The sequence below is a fragment of the Lathamus discolor genome, chromosome 9, assembly GCF_037157495.1.
Source record: "Lathamus discolor isolate bLatDis1 chromosome 9, bLatDis1.hap1, whole genome shotgun sequence".
Taxonomy (NCBI): domain Eukaryota; kingdom Metazoa; phylum Chordata; class Aves; order Psittaciformes; family Psittacidae; genus Lathamus; species Lathamus discolor.
Genome location: NC_088892.1, coordinates 6,709,654 through 6,730,411, shown reverse-complemented (window position 1 = coordinate 6,730,411; position 20,758 = coordinate 6,709,654). Strand labels below are relative to the sequence as shown.

Sequence of the window (20,758 nt, the reverse complement as noted above, 5' to 3'; positions counted from 1 at the left end):
GCCTTGCGCTCCAGAAAAAACACTGAGCGCGGTGCGCTTGCAGATGCATTTTTGAACCTATAATCAAACGTATTTTAACTTGGGGCTGGATCCCAGCGGCTCTCGGTCCCGGACGGAAGAAGCCGCTGCTGTACCACCTCTCCCAGCCGCTGAGGTAACACCGCCGCTGAGGTAACGCCACCCCAGGCCGCCACAGGCTGCGCCGGCTGCGTGCGGGACGTGACCGGGCCTCCCGCCTCAGCTAGGCCTCCTGCATGGGCAGGCGGCCCGCTGACGGGCAGGCAGTTTAACCAATAGTGATGCGCGGCGGGCAGTGCGGGCCAATCACTGACGGGGAGAGGCGGGGCGAGCTGTGTGCCGGCGGTGCTGGCGGTCGCTGCGGCAGAGCGCAGGCGGCAGTGGAGCAGAGTGGAGTGTGTGGTGGGGTAGTGTTTGCAGCAAACATGTCTCTCTCCAACAAGCTCACTCTCGACAAGGTGGACGTGAAGGGCAAGCGGGTCGTCATGAGGTGAGGATCCGGGGCCCGCCTCACGCATTCCAGCTGTGCTGTGAGGGGAGGAAGGGTCCGGCCTGGCCCGGCCCGGCCGCGGCAGTCCCCGGGGCTACTGCCGGTGCCCTTGTCCCGGGGCCGGCCCTCACTCCCGCGAGCAGGGCGGGAGGGTTGTGCCTCCCAGGGATGGAGGAGGGTGGGAGCCGCCCGCGGCCTCCTGGGCCCCGCCGGCGCTGACTCGCCCCATCTCCGCGCTGCGGTGGGGCCGAGCGGGTGCCCGGGGGCTGGGCGGGTTCACACGCAGCTCTCCCAGGCAGGAACAAGTCAGTTCCGTCCTCGGCTGCTCGTCTGAGCCTGGGAAATGATTTCCGGTGGGATTTCGGTTTTGGTTTTCTCGTACTCTGGCTCTTGGAAGGGCTCCGTACATCCCGAGTTACCCATCAAAGAAACGTGTCCGTTGCCTTGTGCGGAGGGATGCGTTGATGGGATGCGGAGGGCTGTGAACGCAGCCTCACGCTCTCTGGCAGTGCCGAGGTACCCGGGAGCGGAACCACCGAGCTCCGCCTTGGTACATCGCTCTAATGCACATGTATCATCCACAGGCCGAGAGGAAAACCGGGGGAGCACTATTCCCCATTTCCCTCTTTCTTTCCTGCAAATCCCAAACCTGTTGCAATAAAAAAGTGAAAATATGGCTCTGCCCCAATAAAATAATAATTCCGCTTTTTGCAGCAAGTTAAGTCGCAGGTATTCAGCACATCCTGTCGTAAAACACTAAAATAGGAGTTTATAGCTTATTTATAAAGTGTCAAGGCCTGCTGAAAGCCTAGCGTTGGAATTGCTGCCAAATTCCGGGAGATAAGGGCACTGAGTTTTGTCATGATACATCCTGCTGGAAGTGCTCGTGTTGTGGGGTTCTTTGTCCAAGGTCACTGAAATGTGACTGCTGTGTGGTTGGTACCTTGCTCGGTGAGTGCGCAGGTAGAACAGAACTCAAACTTATCTTTCTTGTAGTCTGTGCCAGACAGCTTTCACTTTTCATCATGTCTCTGTCTCATTTTGTAAGATGTAGTAGTTCCCTAGAAATTTGCTGGCAGAAACCAGCCCTGTAATGAGCGAGGAAGCTAGCTCGGAATTCACACGTGCTTCTGAAATCGGGTGAACAAAAGATCCCTTTTATCTCTGTAAGAGTCGAGTTTATTTTTTTTTTTCTGCAGTCTGACTGGCTCTACCTTTTCTGAGTTGTGTTGCAGAGAACAGCCTTGCAGTGGCAGAGGATGGGTTAAGTCAGCTCTTGGTCGTGATACTTAGTGCACTTTATCTTTACAATTCAGTGATGAGCTACTAAAACTGAATGAAATGGCAAATGTGGTGCCAGTCTCTGCTGCCTGCTTCTCATTTCCCTGAACAGAGGCACCATGTGCTCTCACTACTACTGAAACCAATACCTCTTTTTTTTCTCGTAGTCATCAGAATTTTGGCAAACTCATAACCTGCTTAACTACCAGTCCTAATGTAAGCTTCAAGAGAAGTTGGGAATGGGGAGGAGAAAGGGTTTAAGGGGAGGTCAGATTTCAGTAGCCTGCAGTGGGGCAGAAGAGTGAGCTGTGTCTTCCTGTTGTAGCTCTGACAGCTCTGTAAAGCAAACTATTATTTTATTCTCTCATTTTAGAATAATGGGACAATAAAATGGCACAAAAAATGCTTTTCTTTCCCCTTTCTAGAATTCATCCCCTGCACCGTGGGGCTGCCAGTTCAATTCCTTTCTGCTCAGCTACTCCTGTTTTGCTGGCAGCTTTTGTTCTTCAGTCTTGTTTCTTGTGCTGAGCAGGCTGCAAGAGAATTCAAGTAACTTGCTGAATCTTGCTGTTGTTTAATACAGACACAGAACGAAGGAGGGTAAATTCGAGGGCCATGTTTCACTTTCCTCTCTCTGATATGCTGTTGGCAGCCAGTTTTCTTCCCTCCTGTATATCTATGAGTAATTTCTGCCTTCACCCTTATGCAACACAGCTTCCTGCTGCTGCTAGTCTGCACGTGGGCACAAGGGATGCTAGTGAGAAATGGCTGATGAAACTCCTCCCTTCCATCCCTTCAGCTGGCAGGGGTAGGGCAAGATCTACCTCCAGATCCTCCTCAGGTCTTCCAGTGGGAATGTGATAAGCGCAGCACTTGGCTGCAGACAAATTAGTGGACAGAAATTCAAAGTTGTAGGTGATAACTGGACCACTTCCTGGAGGCTGCCTGCTTGCCTTGACAATCCAGCCAAACATCTTGGAGGCCTCATAAGACAGCACAATGTCACTTTTCATTATTTGCTTCCTTTCCCTTGGAAGCTCCTAGTTTGTGATCCAAGGGTACGTTGTTTAAAATGAAAAGGTTGTGAGGAGCTTGTTCAATCTCAGTTTTATTTCCTGCTTGAGCATCTTTGCTACTGCTGCCATGAGTGTTAGGATGTCTTGGTGGCACAGCTTTACTAAGTCATTCTAGCAGATGTTTGTTCTCTGTTTGGCTGATAATGTACTGATTTCAAAACATAAGTTGTACACAAGGCACGGCTAAAAATCTTGCTGTAATTGTCATGTTGCTGTTCTAGCCAGTGCCTTTACTGGCAGGTTCCCTCACTCTTTGTAAAATAATTTGTTGAGTATTTAATTTTATTTCTGTTTTCTTTTTTTTAGGGTTGACTTCAATGTTCCAATGAAGGATCACAAAATAACCAACAATCAAAGGTGAGTCTCAATTCCCATCTCAGATAGAAGCCCCGAAGTCTGTTTTCCATTTTAGCCCAGTTCTTTTAGCAGTACCTGGAACACTACCATGATTAACCTGTCATTGCTCATACCACAGTATTGGATGTGTCTCAGAGAAGGTCATCAATTATTAATTAAAACCTTTGTAGCTATTACCAGACTACACTAACTGCAAGGCTTCCTCTCACTATGGAGAGCATATAGAAAAAAAATCTTGTACAGACCTTAAACTTCATTCTTTAAATATGGTTGAAGTATTGTGACCATTTCACAGCCACATCCCTTTGGCTGTGTGTAAAAATTTGCTGTACTTTTTTGTAGTATCCGTAAGACTTTCTGCCTTCTGGTTACCCTGCAGTTGTGTGAACTTTTTGGCTTATGTTAGAATAATTGTTTCAGTGTAGCATGCAAAGACACAAGGTTAAGAAACAATGATATCAAATGTCTTGCCTTGCTTGTCTCTTATTTGCAGGCAGGTGCCAGTTTTGTTCACCCCAATATGCTCACTGCTCAACATACCCATCATTTCTTTATTGGTTCAGGATCACAGACTAAACCAGGAAGCCTGGTTGTGTTTAGGTGTGTCATTTCTTAGCTAGGAGCAATCAGCACAGTTTAGATTACAAAATGTATTTTACTCCCATGTCCTACATCACCTGGAAGATAACAGTGAAATGTATGAAAACATTGCTGGGATGGAGAATCTTGCTGATGCTTTCTGGTCTGTGCTCCAGAATTGTCACACTCCCTCTGAGAAGAGTAGGTTGGATTAGTTCCATAGGGACATGTGGGATGTGGTTAGTCTCCTAGACACTTGTTCTAGCAAGAACAGCTTCTTAAGAAGCCCAGTGTCCCTTTTGGAGACTTACTGGTGGTGATGTGTCTTTGATGAGAGGTTGGGTGAACTGTGTAAGCACCAGAGGTAGGATGGGCTTCTGAACTAATTGTTCTTCCATGCTCTTCTCCTCCATTACTTTCGTCATTTTTGAGGGACAACTCTTGAGGCTCTTGTGTAAGTGGTCACTAAATCTGTTTGCCTGGTAAACTCTATCTGAATCCTTTTTAATTTGTTCTTCTCTGCTATTACAGAATTAAGGCTGCTGTTCCTACTATCAAGCATTGCTTGGATCATGGAGCTAAGTCAGTGGTTTTGATGAGTCACCTAGGTCGTCCAGATGGTGTTCCGATGCCTGAGAAGTTCTCCTTGGCACCAGTAGCTGTGGAGCTTAAAGCACTCATGGGCAGGTGAATTAGAAAAGCAATCCAGCGTGCACCAGGCCTCTCTGTCAGTGGACCTGGATGTTTTCCTTTCTGAAAGCAAGAGTCACTGGTGGAATGACAGTGTTCATCTTGTTTTTGCAGGGAGGTCTTATTCCTGAAGGACTGTGTTGGTCCTGAGGTGGAGGCAGCCTGTGCTAATCCTGCAGCTGGCTCCATCATCCTGCTAGAGAACCTTCGATTCCATGTAGAAGAAGAGGGGAAAGGGAAGGATGCATCAGGGAACAAGGTAAAACTTCAAGTGTGGCTTTTTTGTATGCCTGCTCTGGTCTTACTACCTTTTTTGCTGCAGAAGGACAAGAAGCAGCCTGTATTAAACCCGTTTATTAATTTGCTTCCAGAAGGGTGTCAGAGATCTTTAGTTCAACATGTCCCAGCATTTGTACTATGCTGTGCAGAAGTTTTAGTCAAATGCGTTGAATTTCCAAGATGAAACAAGTGAAGTGAAAGGCTATACATGACTGATGAAGGTGGTGCAGTCTGTAAAAGAAGGAGCAAAATAGGGTTGTGCAGGAAATTGGTTGATTCTTATTAGACTTTATTTTTGAGATATCTAAAACAAAACCCCAAAGTCTGTTGGAGATGGTTTGTTGCTACTGGGGCTGTAAGAATGATGCTTATTTCTTGACTATCTGGCTATTGTTTTAATATAATGCTTAAATATGCTGCAGCAGAGAGTGTTTTAAACCCTTTTGCTGTCTGCTCTTAAGAGCAGGCATCCAGAACCAGGCTGCTTTGCACCTCTGACATTTTCTTGAAGGTCAGGAAGAACACTTGCTCCAGACAGCTGCTTTTCTTGGCGATGGTGACCCCGATGACTTTACACAGGCCCTGACTCTTTTCAGATTCAGTGTATGGAGTGGAATGCTGACATCGTGTGGTGCCCTTTATGGGCTGACACAGGACTCCTGTAGTTAAACAACCAGCCTGGAGAAGTAGTAAGCCCTTACAGATGGCAGTGAGAAATGCAGCAGTTAATTATTAAAACTGTGTGCCACTGAAAGCCAGTATGGTGGCAGGGAGAAGAGTGGGGCAAGAACTGAATTTGCTTTGGGAACTGTCCCACGTGCATTTCTGTAGTTTTCATCCTATTTAGCAGAGTGTAGAAGCCTGCACTGCAGTTGAGCACAACAGGAGAGGTGCTGTTGACAGACCTGCTTCTGGTCCTGACAGAGGTGAAAGTCTGTGCTATGGAAATAGCAATGCAAGACTGCAGGTTACTAACTGGTGCTTAGAAACTGGCTTTCCAAAGCAGATCAAGTAATTGTGGTTCCTTCATTTGGAGCCTCTTGTGTCCTGCTTACAGATGCTACTGGTTATAACAGAAGCTTTTAGTCTCTTGTTAAATTGACTGGTTTTATGCAGTGAAGGAGCAGTTGACAGTGTAGTTCTATAATCTTGTGGTCCCTTTGGCTTGACGTCTGCTCAGGCTGAGAGAATAAAAGCACACCCAGTGCTGAACCCCCCATCTGCCGTTAACTAGAGCACCTTCCTGCAATTGTCTCCATGGTGTTGGATCTGTGCCTGGACGTGCATCTGTTCTTGCCCACTACACACTAAGCTTATCTCCAGCTTTCTGATGCTGGCTGCTTTCTCTGTGTCCTGTTGTAGTGTGCAGGTTATTTATCAGTTAATCCTCAATGCAGTTGCTGAATCAGTTCTTCAGGAGCTCATTCTTTTACCTTTGGCAATTGGAGGCCATGCTTTCTTTGTTCAGTCAGCAAGCATGAGTTTAAGTCGTATCTTGGCATTGCCTTGTCTCTCCACGCCCTTTCTGCATTACCTGTGTTCACCACTAAAATTGGGAATCTGTTGGGAGAGGGACTGAATGGCCAGGAGCACTACAGTTTGTTCCTGTTCTGCTAGAAACTTGAAGTGGGAAGAGTCCTCAGGCCTGTAATAGCAAGAATAAACTCTTGGGCAGTTTAAACCATTTAAGCCTTTTTGTTGCTCCTACTGGACTGAGAGCATATGAAATACAGTGATGAACTGATATGTTTCTCCAGCTGGCCTTTCATTGCTTTGGGTTTACAAGGCAAATTGCTGACTTTGACTTTAGTTTCAGAATCAACTCTGTACCTGAAAAGCAAAAACCTGTTGTTCTTTCTCTTTTTAGATCAAGGCTGATGCTGCAAAAGTGGAGGCTTTCAGATCCTCTCTTTCTAAGTTGGGAGATGTCTATGTGAATGATGCTTTTGGAACTGCCCACCGAGCTCACAGGTGTGTATCCATTTTCCTTCCACAGGCAGAACTGCAGAATGATGTCTGCTGTGGAAACACATAAAGCTTTGCCCCAATGAGTTTTAACTTCCTTTTGGGCTTATCCCATTATCCTTCTGCAGTGTTTGCTACTAAGTAATGGATTTAGTGGAGGTGGGTGTCAGTAGTATATGCCATTTCATGCTCTCAGGGAACAGAAGACAGCTGAAACTCTTAAAACTTGGATTGACCTTTTAGGCTTTCAAGATATAAAAATTATTGCTTGAGACATGTATAAATTGTCCTGCAATTACAGCAGAACTCTTTTCCAAAAGATTAATAGCTCCAGACTGGTAATTATCATGGAGTGAGTTTAGGTATGTGTACTAACTCCAGTTAGAGCAAACTCCAATGGTCCCCATTGAGCTTCATTTCATAATCCAGTGCTATCACAGGAAGGCATTTCTGTTCTCACTATGCTTATTTGTCCCTCAGTGTTTTGGATCACTAAACAGTATAAATGTCTTGCATAGTGATATGTCTGTGCAAAAACAATCTCAGAAACTGTGTACAGCCACATTATCAAACTAGGAAAACAAAACCTTGTGTTTGTTTTCATGCAGGTGGTAGCTATTCTCACTGCTGCAGCCGACTAAAGGATTGCCTTTATAATGCTGTGAGACACAAGGCTGTTTGGACCTGTACTGATAGGCAGTTCTTCTTTCCTCACTCTTTTTATTCTGCAGCTCCATGGTAGGTGTCAACCTGCCTCAGAAGGCTGCTGGCTTCCTGATGAAGAAGGAACTGGATTATTTTGCTAAGGCCCTGGAGAGTCCAGAGAGACCTTTCTTAGCAATTCTTGGAGGGTAAGACTCAAGAAACATAAGAATTTTGTATTTCTGTTTAACTCCTCTGTAAGAAATGAAAAGCTATTTTGGCTTGGTTCAAACAAGTGCTTGCCTTTAATTGCATCTACAGTTCAGATTTGTAGGTAAGTCCCGAGATCTCTGTAAGATGTCATTAGAGAGGAGCTAACTGATCATGTCCGTTCCTGTGATACTATCAGGGAGTTCATTGTATCTCCTGACCTCTTACATTCCCCAAATTGAGTTTGTTGCACAGATGACCCAGAAGACCTGTTAGATACACATGATGGCCCTGAAGCATTGTCAGTGACCCTTCCTCCACAGTTCAGAGTACAAGCATCCTGCAGGCTCAGCACTATGGAAAGTGACATGGATTGTCATTATGCAATGGTGACCTGCTGTAGCTGGATGGGCCTCTGCTCTTCCGCAGCCGTTAGTGTTCAGAGAAACACAAAAACCAAGTGACTGCTTCTGTGTAGAAATAATTTCCGATTGCTACTGATTTATGTCATGTGTGTTCCTAGTTCAGCACCGTGGTTCTATGATGGTGTATTTCAGTTTATCAGGTGAATTAAAATACTTGGCTAAGTAACACAAAGCTGGGACTTGGTGACATTCCTGTGTTCTTGATAAGAACTAGTTTTCAGTTCTCATATGAAGTTTGGCACTTCTATGACCTTAGTTATCCTGAACAATGCTTTGTTTTCTTTTTATCAGTACCCTTGCAAAGTTTACAGCTGCAGGTGACCCATTACTAAGCACTATACCTGCCTCATTGCCTTTGATGGAAGTAGCAAGTATATCACCAAGGGAAAGTTTGTTAGTTATCTTACCAGATGTTTGAGTTAGAGCACCAGCTAGGATGGCCCAAACGTTAAAATATCAAGCCTATTTGTAAAGTCTGGAAGTGTTGTAAATCCAATGGGAACAAAATAAGCTCTTCTGAGGTGCATGATCAGGGTGACCAGCATGTCCTGGTCCAGGAGCTTGATACTAAGCTTGTTGTGTGACCAAAGGTTGGTGAATGCTGACTGCATCTCAGTCACAGGAAGAGCTCAGGGTGGTTCAGAGCCAGAAAACACCTCTATGTGTTCGAAAGCATCACCCTTCCACTGATGGGGCATCTGGTTCCTAGGTGGGATGGCAGATGAGCAACTCTCGCTTGACTGCACCACAGGGAGGTCACACTTGTAAGTCGCATGTGGTCCAGCTGCAGGTTTGCTGCTTCTTATATATAACAAAATTTGGCCTAGAAAATGAACTGAACTGTACTAACAAGGAAACTGGAAATGAACTGTGGTGGCAAAGAAAGACCATGTGCAGGAAAGTACTTCAGTGCCAGGAGCAGGGTATGTGCAAGGGAAAGAAACAAAACTCTAATTCACCTGCAGGTTTTCTACCTGGAGCTGAACACAGCAGGACAGGCCTCACAGGGTTTTGCTGTGGCTTTGTACCATCCCATCAACGCTTCTTCACCCATTCAGTTCCCCCAGTGTAGCAACATCAGCAACTTCATGGCTTAAACTGGGATCAGTGCCTGGTTCACACCAGAGCTCTCTGTGACCAGTGAGATTGGATTTGTGGAGGCAATACCCGTTTGTATGGTTAGGTCTGAAAGCATTTCATTAATGAAACTCATACAATTATCCATCCAGAGATGGGGAAACAAAAGCAAGAAGAGGAAGTGGTCTTGTCTAATGTCACCAAGCAGGGCACTGTGAAACTAAGACAATAATGCAAGTCTTCTGGTTGCCAGCCTAGGTTTAGCTCAAGGTGGTCTCCTACAGTCTTTTATGAAGCTTTCTTTTAGATAACAACAAAAATTCCATACATGGCATTAAAGAGGGAAGATGGGAGACCTGTGTATTTACTGCCTCTTCTGCCATTCCTGCATAATGTAATGTTGATATTGTTGTTCCATTATCATTTGTATCTCATGTCAAAAGCAGTCATCTGCTTTCGGGCAGGGCAGTTCTGTGTCACAGATCAGCCTGGTAGTTTGAAGCTGTTCTGTGAGTGTGGTGGCTTACAGGAGCTGGGTGCGTGGGAGCTGGTACAGAGAATCTGGGGTTGGACAGTGGCTGTGAATGGCAGTGCTCTGATCTCTGCTGTGCTGTGCTGGACAAAGAGGGGAAATCAGGCTGTAAAGTGCTGAACAGAGTTTATATTTAAATAGGAAAAAAATGGAGGGATGAATAATGCTCTTGTAAGTTGCTATGTAATGCTGGCCTAATATGTTGACAGATTCCCTTCCTGCCTACTCCCAACAACTCCTTTATTGGCTCATTCTCTCAGAATGGCCTTGATATGCCACAGTCATGATATTGCCATTACTGAATAGCAGTTGATGAATTCTGCTTCAATCCAAGAAGTCCCTGTAAAGCTTCATATTGTCTTAGCTAAAGATTACTAGAGACTAAGTTCTGTCAGAGGAGTTTGGGGCAGTGGCTGTTACTGATTATTTTTCCTTCTCTCTTTCTCTCACCAGAGCCAAAGTTCAGGATAAGATCCAGCTGATCAGTAACATGTTGGATAAGGTCAATGAGATGATCATTGGTGGTGGAATGGCATTCACCTTCCTCAAAGTGATCAACAACATGGAGGTATGAAAAGAGCAATTCTGTGTCTGCTCCTAGTAAAGAATATGGTCAGAATGTCCCTTGTATATTGTATTGAGAACTGTCTATCTCAACTCTACAAGAGCAGGGAGCACAGAGAAGTTACTTGACAGTCACTTTGCTGCCTATTTCTAGCTGGGTGCTTTAAGAAAGTAGTCTTTCTAGAATAGCTGTGTGAGCAGTTTGGCTTGACTGCTGCTGTTCTCTTCTGTAATGACCAGTAGCTAAACAAACACCTCTCTCACTTTTCCCAACTAACTTCTCTAGATTGGCAACTCTCTGTTTGATGAAGAGGGATCAAAAATTGTCAAGGACCTGATGGCCAAAGCAGAGAAGAACGGTGTGAAGATTACTCTGCCTGTTGATTTCGTCACTGCAAACAAATTTGATGAGAATGCACAGACTGGGGAAGCCACAGTGGCCTCTGGCATTCCTGCTGGCTGGATGGTGGGTATTAATAGGCGAGGCACTAACAGAAGTAATGGGCAGCAGTGGGGCAGGAAAGACACATTAAAGGAATGGAAAGAGTCATTGTGATCCTTTGCAAATGCTTCTGAAGGCAGTCAAGCTGCATAGAATATATTGGTTTAATGAAATTGAAGCCATTTTGTTCTGAATTTTTAAGTCTAAATTAGCTTTTGTAAGAGTTGAGTTAAAACAAAATTCCTCTAAACCTTTCAGATATGGACACAGTAGAAATCCCTTTTATTTGACTGGAATTTAAGTACAGTTGGCAAAAGTTTCTAACCAAGACTTCAGCCATCTGACATTGATTTAAAAATCACTTCTTAACAGTAGGAAGATCAATACCACACCACACTCCACCCTACTGCAGCAGCTGCTGGCAAATCTGTTCCTTGGTGCGTAGAGAGGAACTCTTGCTTTATATCCATGGGTGAAGGGGAAGTTTCTGAGATCCCAGCTAGACACAGGTGACTTGAGATGAGGGCCAGCAGTAAGCCTATCTGTGGCTTCTCTTGCTTGTCTTAGGGCTTGGACTGCGGCCCTGAAAGTGTGAAGAAGTTTGTTGAAGTTGTGGGAAGGGCCAAGCAGATTGTGTGGAATGGTCCAGTCGGTGTCTTTGAGTGGGACAAGTTTGCCAAAGGAACCAAAGCCCTGATGGACAAAGTGGTAGAAGTAACCGGAAAGGGCAGCATCACCATTATTGGTAAGTTGTATGTGCATACTCTTGTCTTTCTAAACGCAACAAGAAGCTTCTTCTTGCCAGTATCATGCTAAAAATACTTGTCAAATTTGTTTTTCTTTCCTGTTTTCGCCTGTGCTTCAGCTTGGAGTCAGGGCTTAAAAAACTGCTGTATGTAGTAATGTGGAGTGTTTGGCAGCAGGACCAGCTTGTAGCAAGGCTGTGGCCCTTAAACTGCAGAGAATCTGAACTTCTTGTGTCTCTGATCTTGTTTGTACCACAGGTGGTGGAGATACAGCCACTTGCTGTGCAAAGTGGAACACTGAGGATAAAGTTAGCCATGTCAGCACGGGAGGTGGTGCCAGCCTGGAACTGCTAGAGGGTAACTCTTCTTTTATCTTAACCTGTTTAGCAAATCAGGTAGTTCTGGGTGCTCTACCATGTGTCTATACTCAAGAAAACAACAACAAGAGAGTGAATGTCATTTCTGTTCTACCATATGGAGTTGCACATAGCTTTTGAGCAGTGAGCTGTCCTCACTGCTCTTCTTTTGTAGTCGCCCTAGAGGAAGAGAGGAAACAAAATGGGAGTATTCTTGCAAACAGCACAGTCTGCCACTCCCAGAAGGCAAACCCGCTGGAATGGAAAATAAAATGACCTCAAGAGCATGCTGGCTCTGTTTTGTAGATGATCCCTTGAGGCACACTAACCAGACTGCTTAAAATGCCCAGTGGCTGTTAGGGAAATCTCATCAGAATCGTCTGGAATTGTTGCCAGAAGTCTCCTTTCCAGGGCATTGTTTGAAATTCCCTGGTTTCGGGAGCCCTCTAGTGCTCACTTATCAACCTGCAGGAGGGTGCTTGCGATTCAAAATGGTGAGAATTTACAGGGCTCTTCTAATGAGTAACATTGTACTTTAAATGAGTTTTCATTTCCTCTGGTAATTAGCTGTTTCCCAATGTGTGTAAATTATCTAATGCTGTCAACTTCTCTCTGGAAGAGAAACTGCAATAAACTGCATTGCAGCTGGTACTTTCCAGCAGTTCTATGCGAGACAGAGCTTTTGTTTCTGTTGCCTAGGGAGTGATGGGAAAGGGAAGGAATGCAGATGGTTAGAAGGAAACACTGTGCAACCGATTGATTCAAAAGGACAAACTTGTCTAAGTTTTGGCCCAAAATGTGGGTTTGTGTGTGTGATCTTTTAAATGTAACGGAAGTCTTGCTAATTGGAAAAGCTTCTGAAGATTCAAGGGGAAAAAAAGCTCAGCAAACCAGTGAGTTGTGAACAGTGTTAAAATTCAGGGCTGCCACACAGCTTGAGCATTAAAAAGTAGGATTTCTGGAAAAAAGCAAAACCAGAATGGTCTCTCTTTGTAATTAAAGTAGGACAAAAGGCTTAAAAATGCTGTGGAAAACATTTCACTTTAATAATCTGGACCCTCATACTCAAAGGTGAGCATATTCCTTACTTCCATCAGCTGGAATGAGGCTTGTAAATACACAGACCTGGGTGTTTAAAGACTTGAGCTTTGTAGGAGGTTTTGTTTCTTAATTCTTTCTTAAAGTTTCCACCACACACTCCAGAATTCATTTTACGTGCCACTAGGGATCAAAGAAAATATGCAGCAACTCCCTTGATCCAATCAAAAACCTGTTTGCCATCAAACTGAGTGGAAAAAGATCTGGGCTGTTTGGATCTGACACAAGCAGAGACTTGGATAGACATTTCCCATTATTGTTAATGGAGAATTGATGACTGTGGTACCCTCAGCATCTTTCTGCTGACATTCGAGGGAGGCTGTGCTCTGGATGCTCACTACAGCCCTGAAGGGTGTTTACTGTGTGGAACAGTGTAAATATGCCCACATGCCCTAAGAGCCACTGTTGTCAACAGGAGTGTATGTAGAGACAGTCCTTTCCATTTTTAACCTATAATCTCTAATTTTACTTTAAATGCTTCGATTGCAAGAGGGTTCTTAACCTTACTGCTGTGTTTTAACTGCTTACAGGTAAGGTTCTTCCTGGTGTGGATGCCTTGAGCAACGTGTAGAGAACAGAGCATCAGTCACCCCACTTCCTGGTCCTGTGCACAGCCCCTGAGATTCAGCACTTCAGCGCTTCTGTATTTCAGCTCTGCGCTAGGCAGATCACAGTTAACCCAAACTGGACAGGGTTTGAGGAGAAGACAGCAGAGAGATTTTACGACTGCAGTTTACCTGAGGGTGGATTTGTCCACTGTTACCCCAACTTGAATTAACGTAGTGCGTTTAAACTGTTGTTGTGAATTTAGAGTGTATATATTTATATTTTGCCTTTTCAAAGAGATAAATCCCTGTTAGACATGTCTGTTTCTCAGAAAGGAGTGCACTGTTTAGCTTCAATGTTCCTTGGCATTTTCATCACTTGACACGGTTCAGAAACAAGAGGGGACTCCAGTTTTTTGGAGGCTGATTGTAATAGCTGCTGAATAAACATATTTAAAGTGCTCCCAGTTTGTGTGTGGTCTTTCAGATATTTAGAATGCTCTACATTAAAATATCTTCTTCCTAGCATCAGGAATGGGAGATACTTGTCCTGTCTGCACTTTCTTTTATTTTTGCCCAGTGGATCTAAAAGCACCCAGTCATAATCAAAGTGAGCTTTGCTAGTAAGGAAGTAAATTGTCAGGGGTGTGCTGTCACAGCCAAACTTCTATGCCAACACGTGATAAAGTAAGATGCAATTTTGAATCTGTGACAGTCTAGTAAAAAGTGCAAATTTACAAGTGTTTCTCATCTAGAGAACTCACCTTATAGAATCTAATACAGGGGCAACTGAAGATAGAACAGGTAAAAACAGTCACAGGCAAACAACTTCAGGCAGACTTAAGACTTTGCTCAAGTTTGTGCTCCTCAAAGCACTGAAACTGGCATAGTAAAACCACACAGCCGGACTATTTGGTTTCTGTGTGTGGCTTAAGCACGTTGCAGAACTGCACATGCTGGCAGAAGAGGACCACCAACATAGTGCAACTGTATAAAGTTTGTACTTCCATTTCTACTGTTGTGTGCTGGCTCTGGTGCTTCCTGCAGGACCCAAATGTGAGCACAGGGTGGCTCTAAACCAAACCCAGGACTACTCCAAGCTCAGACTGGCTTCCAAGCATCCAAAAGTGTGTTTTTGATTATGTGAGCAGTTCTGCTCCTAAGAACTGTAAGGAGATGCAGTGCTCCAACTGAACCTCTTGTGTATCTTCCTGCTGGATCAGAGAGAAGTGAGCAATGTGAAGCAGCGATAGCCTGTTTTTATTCCCAGTGAATTCCCAGCAGGAATGTTAGGGAGCTTCCCAGGAGGTTTTGCTGGCCTGAATAGTATAAAGCAGCCAGGATGAACCATGGAGAGAATCTCTGAAGTAAGCAGCAAGCCACAACACAGAGTATGCTTTTAAGTTAATTTGTATATATGTACATAACATTACCGAACCAAAACGAAAGCATCTGTTGCAAACAGACACAGCCTATTTGCCAAATTTTAGTCGTGGTGGGATGCGAATTAAAACCCAATAATGCTGAAGTGTGTGTATAAATATATATTCAGTACCTTTTAAAGCTCAAAGTGACTGTTGCAGGGAACAGACACTAGAAATAATGCAAATGAGTGCAGCGACGTGGTTTCCTCCTCCACCTCTCCTCTGGAAATCTCCCAAGCAGTGTCTGATTACACATGAATGATGCAGGTTTTTGCTGGGATTGCTTTCTCACTGCTACTCCTGTTTTCCAGGCAGGGGTGCAGACCTCTGACGGCTGCAGTAACGAGGCAAAGGAAGGAGCGAGCTTGTCAGCCACAGCAAAAGACTGGATTTGGGGAATCCAGTACTACAAAACCAAACATTCCACCATGTTTTAGAACAGATGATTCTTGTCTGGCTCTGGTAAACAAGGCCTCGTGACAGCACAGCCCATTTTAGTGTCACTTTTGCATCCCTGTGTTGCTGGATTCCCAAGGAGCAATAACAGATTTTCCCTCCATAGCTCCTTTTGTGGTATTTACAGTGAGAGGCTGGTGTGGCTGCTACCTCTGTTGGGCTTTTTCCCTTCTTCATCAAAAGCAACAAAGCTTAAAAGCCTTTTTCCACCCAAGTTCGCATGTTAATTGCCACTCGCACCTCTAAAATGCCCTTGTTCAAGGAATGCTGCTAGTTAGAAACACTGTAGGAGAGACATGAGAAGACAAAGCTGTCGCAGAAAGCTCATGATGTGAGCGATGACGATAACAGATTAAAACTAAAGTGGGCTGGTAATAAGAGCCAGGTGAAATAAAAAGTGAAGAGCGTAAATCCTCACTGTTGAGATGGTAAAAAATGTCACCATGAAAGACATAAATTGTTGTCAACAACATAAGCTCCTCATAGGCCCAAATACGTGAACCTCCACACTGGTGTCTCCTTGCGTAAGTTACAATGTACTATTAACTGCAGGAGGTAGAGAAAGCGTTTCTGCGGTGTAAAACATGCACACAGCGGTACCTGGAGAAGTTAAGTTGTAAAAATGGTACCTGTAGCACTGGTGATTTGGGGGCCTTGTGCAGGGACATCGGTCCTGGTGTGGCAGAGGGCACCCGGGATGCCCTTTATATCTGCAGATCTGGCCGGGCAGGAGGCTGCTGCGGCAAATGTGCCTTCATAAGGCTAGAACACCAACACTCTGGGCTACGGCTCTGCCTTTGCAAGGGGGGAGCTGCGCTGAGGAGCGGCCATTTTGTGAGTGACACCATGAGGCTGGGGGAGCATCCCCGCTCTGGGAGGGAGGGATAAACATCTCCGTGCCCTCTCGTTCTGTGTGTTCCCCATGGCACCTGCCCGGTGAACCCCACAGCGTTTCATAGGGGACTTTTGTGCTTTTAGCCCCCGGGTGCTGAACGTCCCAGGCCTCCATGGAGCACCTGCCTGCTCCACCTCTCCTTCACCACCCAAGACATGGAAACCGAACGGGCCCTACGCAGGCGGCTCAGCTCCGACCCGGGGCCGTGGTGAGGCCAGGCGAGGCGGGCCTACAGCTCCCGCCGGCGGGCGGGCGGTGAGGCGGCGGCAGGACTACACTTCCCGGCCGGCTTTGCAGGCGCTGTCCCAGCGGGGGATGCCGGGTGCCGTAGTTGCGGCCGCCTGGTGAAAGTTAATAACTGAATCTGGGGTAGGCACTTCCCAGAGCTCCTCGCTGTCTCTCATTGCCATGCCGGCTTTGTCACCTCGGAGGGAAGAGGAGCAAGATGGATGAGCGGGCGGCCGCTGGGGCAGGCGCCCGCGGGGTAAGTGAGCGGGTGTGGAGCGGGGGTGAGGCCGGCTGCGGGAGGGGAGCAGGGCTGCCTGCTGCCCCGCCGGCCCCCCGCGACCAGGCAGGGGCAGAGGCCACCGTGCCGGGCCGGGATGCGGGGCTCGGGGCAGGTGCAGCGGGGAGTGGCGCGGGGGCTGCTGAGGCGGCGGCTCCGGCTCCCGCCTAACGGCCGCGGGGTTCCCCCCGGCCCCCGGCTCGGCCGCTCGCCTCCAGCCGGAGGGAAGTGCGCGGCCCCGAGGCGGGGTCGCCCCTCAGAGCCGGAGAAGGGGCTCCCGTGTCCCTCCGCTGCCCTCACGGACCCCGCCGCCTTTCCCGGGCGAGGTGGGTTCTGCGGCTCAGCCCGCAGCCCCCGGCACCGCGTCCCGTAGTGGGGGTCACCACAGGCACCAGCGGAGGTCTCCGGGGGGTCTCCTTATGCAGCGAGGTGAGGGGAAGGCTGTGAGGGTTTGCAGTGGGGGCTCTTTGATGTGTGTGGGAGTGGGGGCAGAGGAGTAGGTGTGAAGGAGAGAGCAAAGCTGTCCTGTCCCTTCCCTGATCCATTTTCAAGTCGTGGTAATACAAGGGGATGGTTTGGTACCCACCGTGCTGCAGAGGAGGTCCGGGGCCTCTGCCATCCTCTTCCCTGTGGAGACCTTGTCCCGGACAGCCCCCAAGCCCCCCAGGAGCTGATCCGCATCTGCCCCAACTCTGAATGAAGCAGAATTGACTCCAAATGTTCCTGCTTTGATCTCTGAGAGAACAAAACGCCAGTCTGAGGGTGCTGATCCCCAGAGTTAAAAGCTTTGTGTTTGCATCCCTGCCTGGTAGAGAGTGGGGATCCCACCAGCTGCTTTGAGGCTCTGGCTTTAGCCATCCCTGCTAGTACTTCATGGTCTGCCCTCAGGTTGAGAGATTCTGCCTTTCATTAGGAGACTGATTCAGGTAGGCCCATATGTATTCACCATCACGTTTACCAGATGGTTGAAGCAGAAGCACAAATCCTGTTTGTATCAGTTTGAGGATTCTTTCTTAGGAAGGTGAGGGCCGGAAGGCCACCGTGAGAGGCATGAAGAAGATCCCCATTCAATTTTCAGGTTAAAACGTTCAGTGTCACCTCTGATAGATGATTAGCTCTAATGCAGCATTAAATAGCAAATTCCATCTTGGTTCACTTTTTGTTTTTATTCTACTTTTTAACAATAATTTTTCATTAAGCGTCTAATCCTGTCCCAGCATCTCTCATCAGGGAGGCTCAAGGTGCTTTACAGAAGAGGTAAAAACGTGATTATTCCAATTATCCTGAGTAAGGCTGTGGGTTTGGGCAGCTTCTGCAGATAATACAGGCCATAAATAATTAAGAGTACAATCCAATTAGAAGAAATCCCCAGTCATAAACTAAAGTGCCATACTGAAGCAGCCACTCTTCAGAGACCTTGTAACCCAATCTGCCTGATCAGAACAGCATTCCATTAACCCACAAATCTTCACTCTCTGTCCCCCCTGACAGCAGGTACTTCCACACACCTGTGCAGGATCCAGGGGAGGGAGAGCGTTAGAGTTTCAACCCCCAAAATCAGTCTGGAGTGCGTTCTCCTATTAAAGCTCCTTATCTTGTCAGTTGAATAAAGGTCTTGTGTTCGAAGGCTTACCAAAGCATACAGCCTGAAGTGAGCAAGGTTAGGTGCAGAAGTGATCTAGTTTTTCAGCAGAAATAGTTACTGGAAATTAGCAGCATTGCTCGAACTGGAGTCCAGAAGATACAGAGAAGGTTGTGGTCTGGAATGCAGTTCATGCATGACCTAAAATGAGTTGTGACCCTGAAACTTGCTCTAAACACCTTGTCAAATTTCATCAAAGTGTACTTTGAAGTTTGGAAGCTGAGGCTCCAGGTTGCTTGTGCTAAGCTGGGTCTGTGTATTCTGACACCTGCCTGTCCCCACTGCAAGCCGACTATCCCAGAGCCACTGTTTATCCACATAATTCAGCAGTAGGGCTACACGGATGAAATCCTTGTTCTCATTCCAAATATGTGCTGTCACATATTACTTATTCTGTGGGAATGTTTTTGCTCTGATTTGTGGTTATGCGGTGTTCAGTGATGACCTAATTGCAACGTTCTCATTAGGCAGAGAAATTCCTGAGTTTGGTTTTATAGTTCTCTTTCTCAGTAAGTAAATCGTTGCTCTGTAACATCATCTGCCATCAGCACTGCCACTTTAGCCTAATGTTTCACGAGGGATTGTAGGGTTGGTAGAGGCACTTTGAAGCGTGTGGATCTACAGCAGCTTCTCACACTTGGCCACAGTAATGTCTAACTTAACCCAGAACAAGCATAGACCATCTTGTGATGAAAATGATGAATGAAAAACCTGATGACCTATAGCAGCTTTCTTACCACTAAAGAAACTGCACCTGTGTTAATTTGGTAGTGTGTAATTCCCTTCAAAGTTGGTGATATAGGAGCAGCCACAAGTAAAGCTGAAAAAAGGCCAAACTGCCTTGTGAAGAGGTTTAATCTTGGCCAGGGGAAGTTGGTGTAATTTTCAAATGTAACTTAAAGAGATGCTGATTGTAAGTTACATTAAAATGAGTCCCTTTGTCCCTTAGGGTCTTGGAGAGACCTATATCTTGATCTGTCTGTGCCATAATTTCTTCATTTGTATTGTGTTCAACTGTAATTCAGTCTCATAAGCTGGAAGCTTTGACTAGTAAGGCATAACTGGAGCTCCAAGTAATGTTGGTGGTACTGGAAATGTAATCCAAGTGACAGAAGGGAACCTTCAGAAATAAAGAAGCAGGATTGCAGACATTCTGAGCAGCAGGAAGGAGGATGAGAATAGAAGAAAGGGGGAAGGGGCAAAGGAAAGAAAAATAGAAAAAGCAGGAAGAAAAGTAAACCACCACTGTTCTAGGTGCCAGTAGGTGTGGTGTGGGTGAGGCTTTGTGACTGAACCAAGTTCCCTAAGAACATTATCATATACCACTTTTGGGAGGGAAGAGAGGGGAAGAGGGGTCCCAGAGAAATGCATATCCACACAATGAAGCCTTTGGTTTCTTCCCTTGCACATTTGTAGAACGCTCACGTCTTTCCCTTACCCCAGGAGACATTCCCATTTCCTTTCATTTACCAGTGTTTGGAAGGCGGAAGGAGATGAGGCACTGTTGGGTTCCCTTATTAACTTAATCTGTGGGAAGCCCTACATAAATCATTGAATTTCCTAGTCTTGATATAGAACGAGGTATTTGTACAGTGAAGTCAAACAGAAGATGGAGGTTCCTGCATAGGGAAGCTTTGACGCTGTTCCAGTCTTGTGCCTGTGACTCTTACTCGTGCATTTCTTTGAAGTCTGAAGCTTAGGAGTCTGCATTAATGATCAAGGGACAGAGCTGAATACAGAATTTGTATGGTATGAAGGTAAAGGTGTGGGTAGGAATGTGGGAAGAGAATATTTAAGAGCAGTCTGGCATGTATAGTTAATAAAAAAAAGTAATCATGTTAATTTCCTTCAGTTACTTCAGTTCTCAAAGCTTTATGCATCTTCTCATTCCTCATAGAGGAGTGATCTCCAAAATATTAACTTCCTTGAAAAGTAGAAAACTTCAGGGTCAAAACTTTTTCTCCTTTTCTGCAATGGAAACTTGCTCTGATCCCTCAGGCAGGAATGTCTTCCTCATGCAGTGTTTTAGAGCTGTGCTTGGCATTTGGCTGTCACTCTGTCCGCCTCAGCCAAGTGTCAGTGATCCCTGAATGCTTAGAAAGCTCCTTGGGACTCTCCGCAGATGTTAAGCGCTTCTGAAGTTCAGATTTGTCAAGAGCAGAATGCATTAGAACAATTATTTCTGACTTTGAGTTACGATTATGTTAAAAGTCACTTATTTTTACTGCTGTGCTTGTTCCTTTTAGGGCTCTTAGCTCTTTTCTCATTCAGGAGCTGTTCTTCCCACCTTTTACTTCAAAAAAGTAAAAAGTCAAAGTAAAATGCTGTGTAGCTTGCTACACTTAATATATACCTATCTACTGCCTGAAATGGTGAAATAGACCCTGAAGCTATTGTAGCTTCTGACCAGCTATTTTAACTGCTTTTTCCAGAGCTTTACCCTAATTGCTGCTTTTTCTTGACT

General features: G+C 45.8%; 2 protein-coding genes across 2 annotated transcripts in view; both read left to right on the top strand.

The window, feature by feature from the left end:
• The first annotated feature begins 347 nt into the window (after positions 1-347).
• PGK1 (phosphoglycerate kinase 1) lies at positions 348-13,839 on the top strand. The gene is made up of 11 exons (XM_065689606.1): positions 348-508; positions 3,172-3,222; positions 4,333-4,488; positions 4,606-4,750; positions 6,638-6,741; positions 7,467-7,586; positions 10,075-10,189; positions 10,472-10,651; positions 11,195-11,372; positions 11,632-11,730; positions 13,358-13,839. The coding sequence occupies exons 1-11, from the start codon at positions 444-446 to the stop codon at positions 13,396-13,398; spliced, it is 1,254 nt and encodes a 417-aa protein (XP_065545678.1). The 5' UTR covers positions 348-443; the 3' UTR covers positions 13,399-13,839.
• A 2,610-nt stretch (positions 13,840-16,449) lies between these two features.
• Positions 16,450-20,758, top strand: part of AMOT (angiomotin) — a 57,006-nt gene continuing 52,697 nt past the window's right edge. Inside the window, exon 1 of the mRNA XM_065689337.1 lies at positions 16,450-16,631. The gene's annotated coding sequence lies outside the window, so the exon portion shown is untranslated. The remainder of the gene's footprint in view (positions 16,632-20,758) is intronic.

What these genes read in the sequence shown, in the direction of transcription:
- PGK1 (XM_065689606.1), top strand. Translation starts at nt 444, where the DNA reads ATGTCTCTCTCCAACAAGCTCACTCTCGACAAGGTGGACGTGAAGGGC. An exon ending in GGCAAGCGGGTCGTCATGAG is followed by an intron (nt 509 to 3,171) that starts GTGAGGATCCGG and finishes TCTTTTTTTTAG; the next exon opens with GGTTGACTTCAATGTTCCAA. An exon ending in CAGCCTGGAACTGCTAGAGG is followed by an intron (nt 11,731 to 13,357) that starts GTAACTCTTCTT and finishes AACTGCTTACAG; the next exon opens with GTAAGGTTCTTCCTGGTGTG.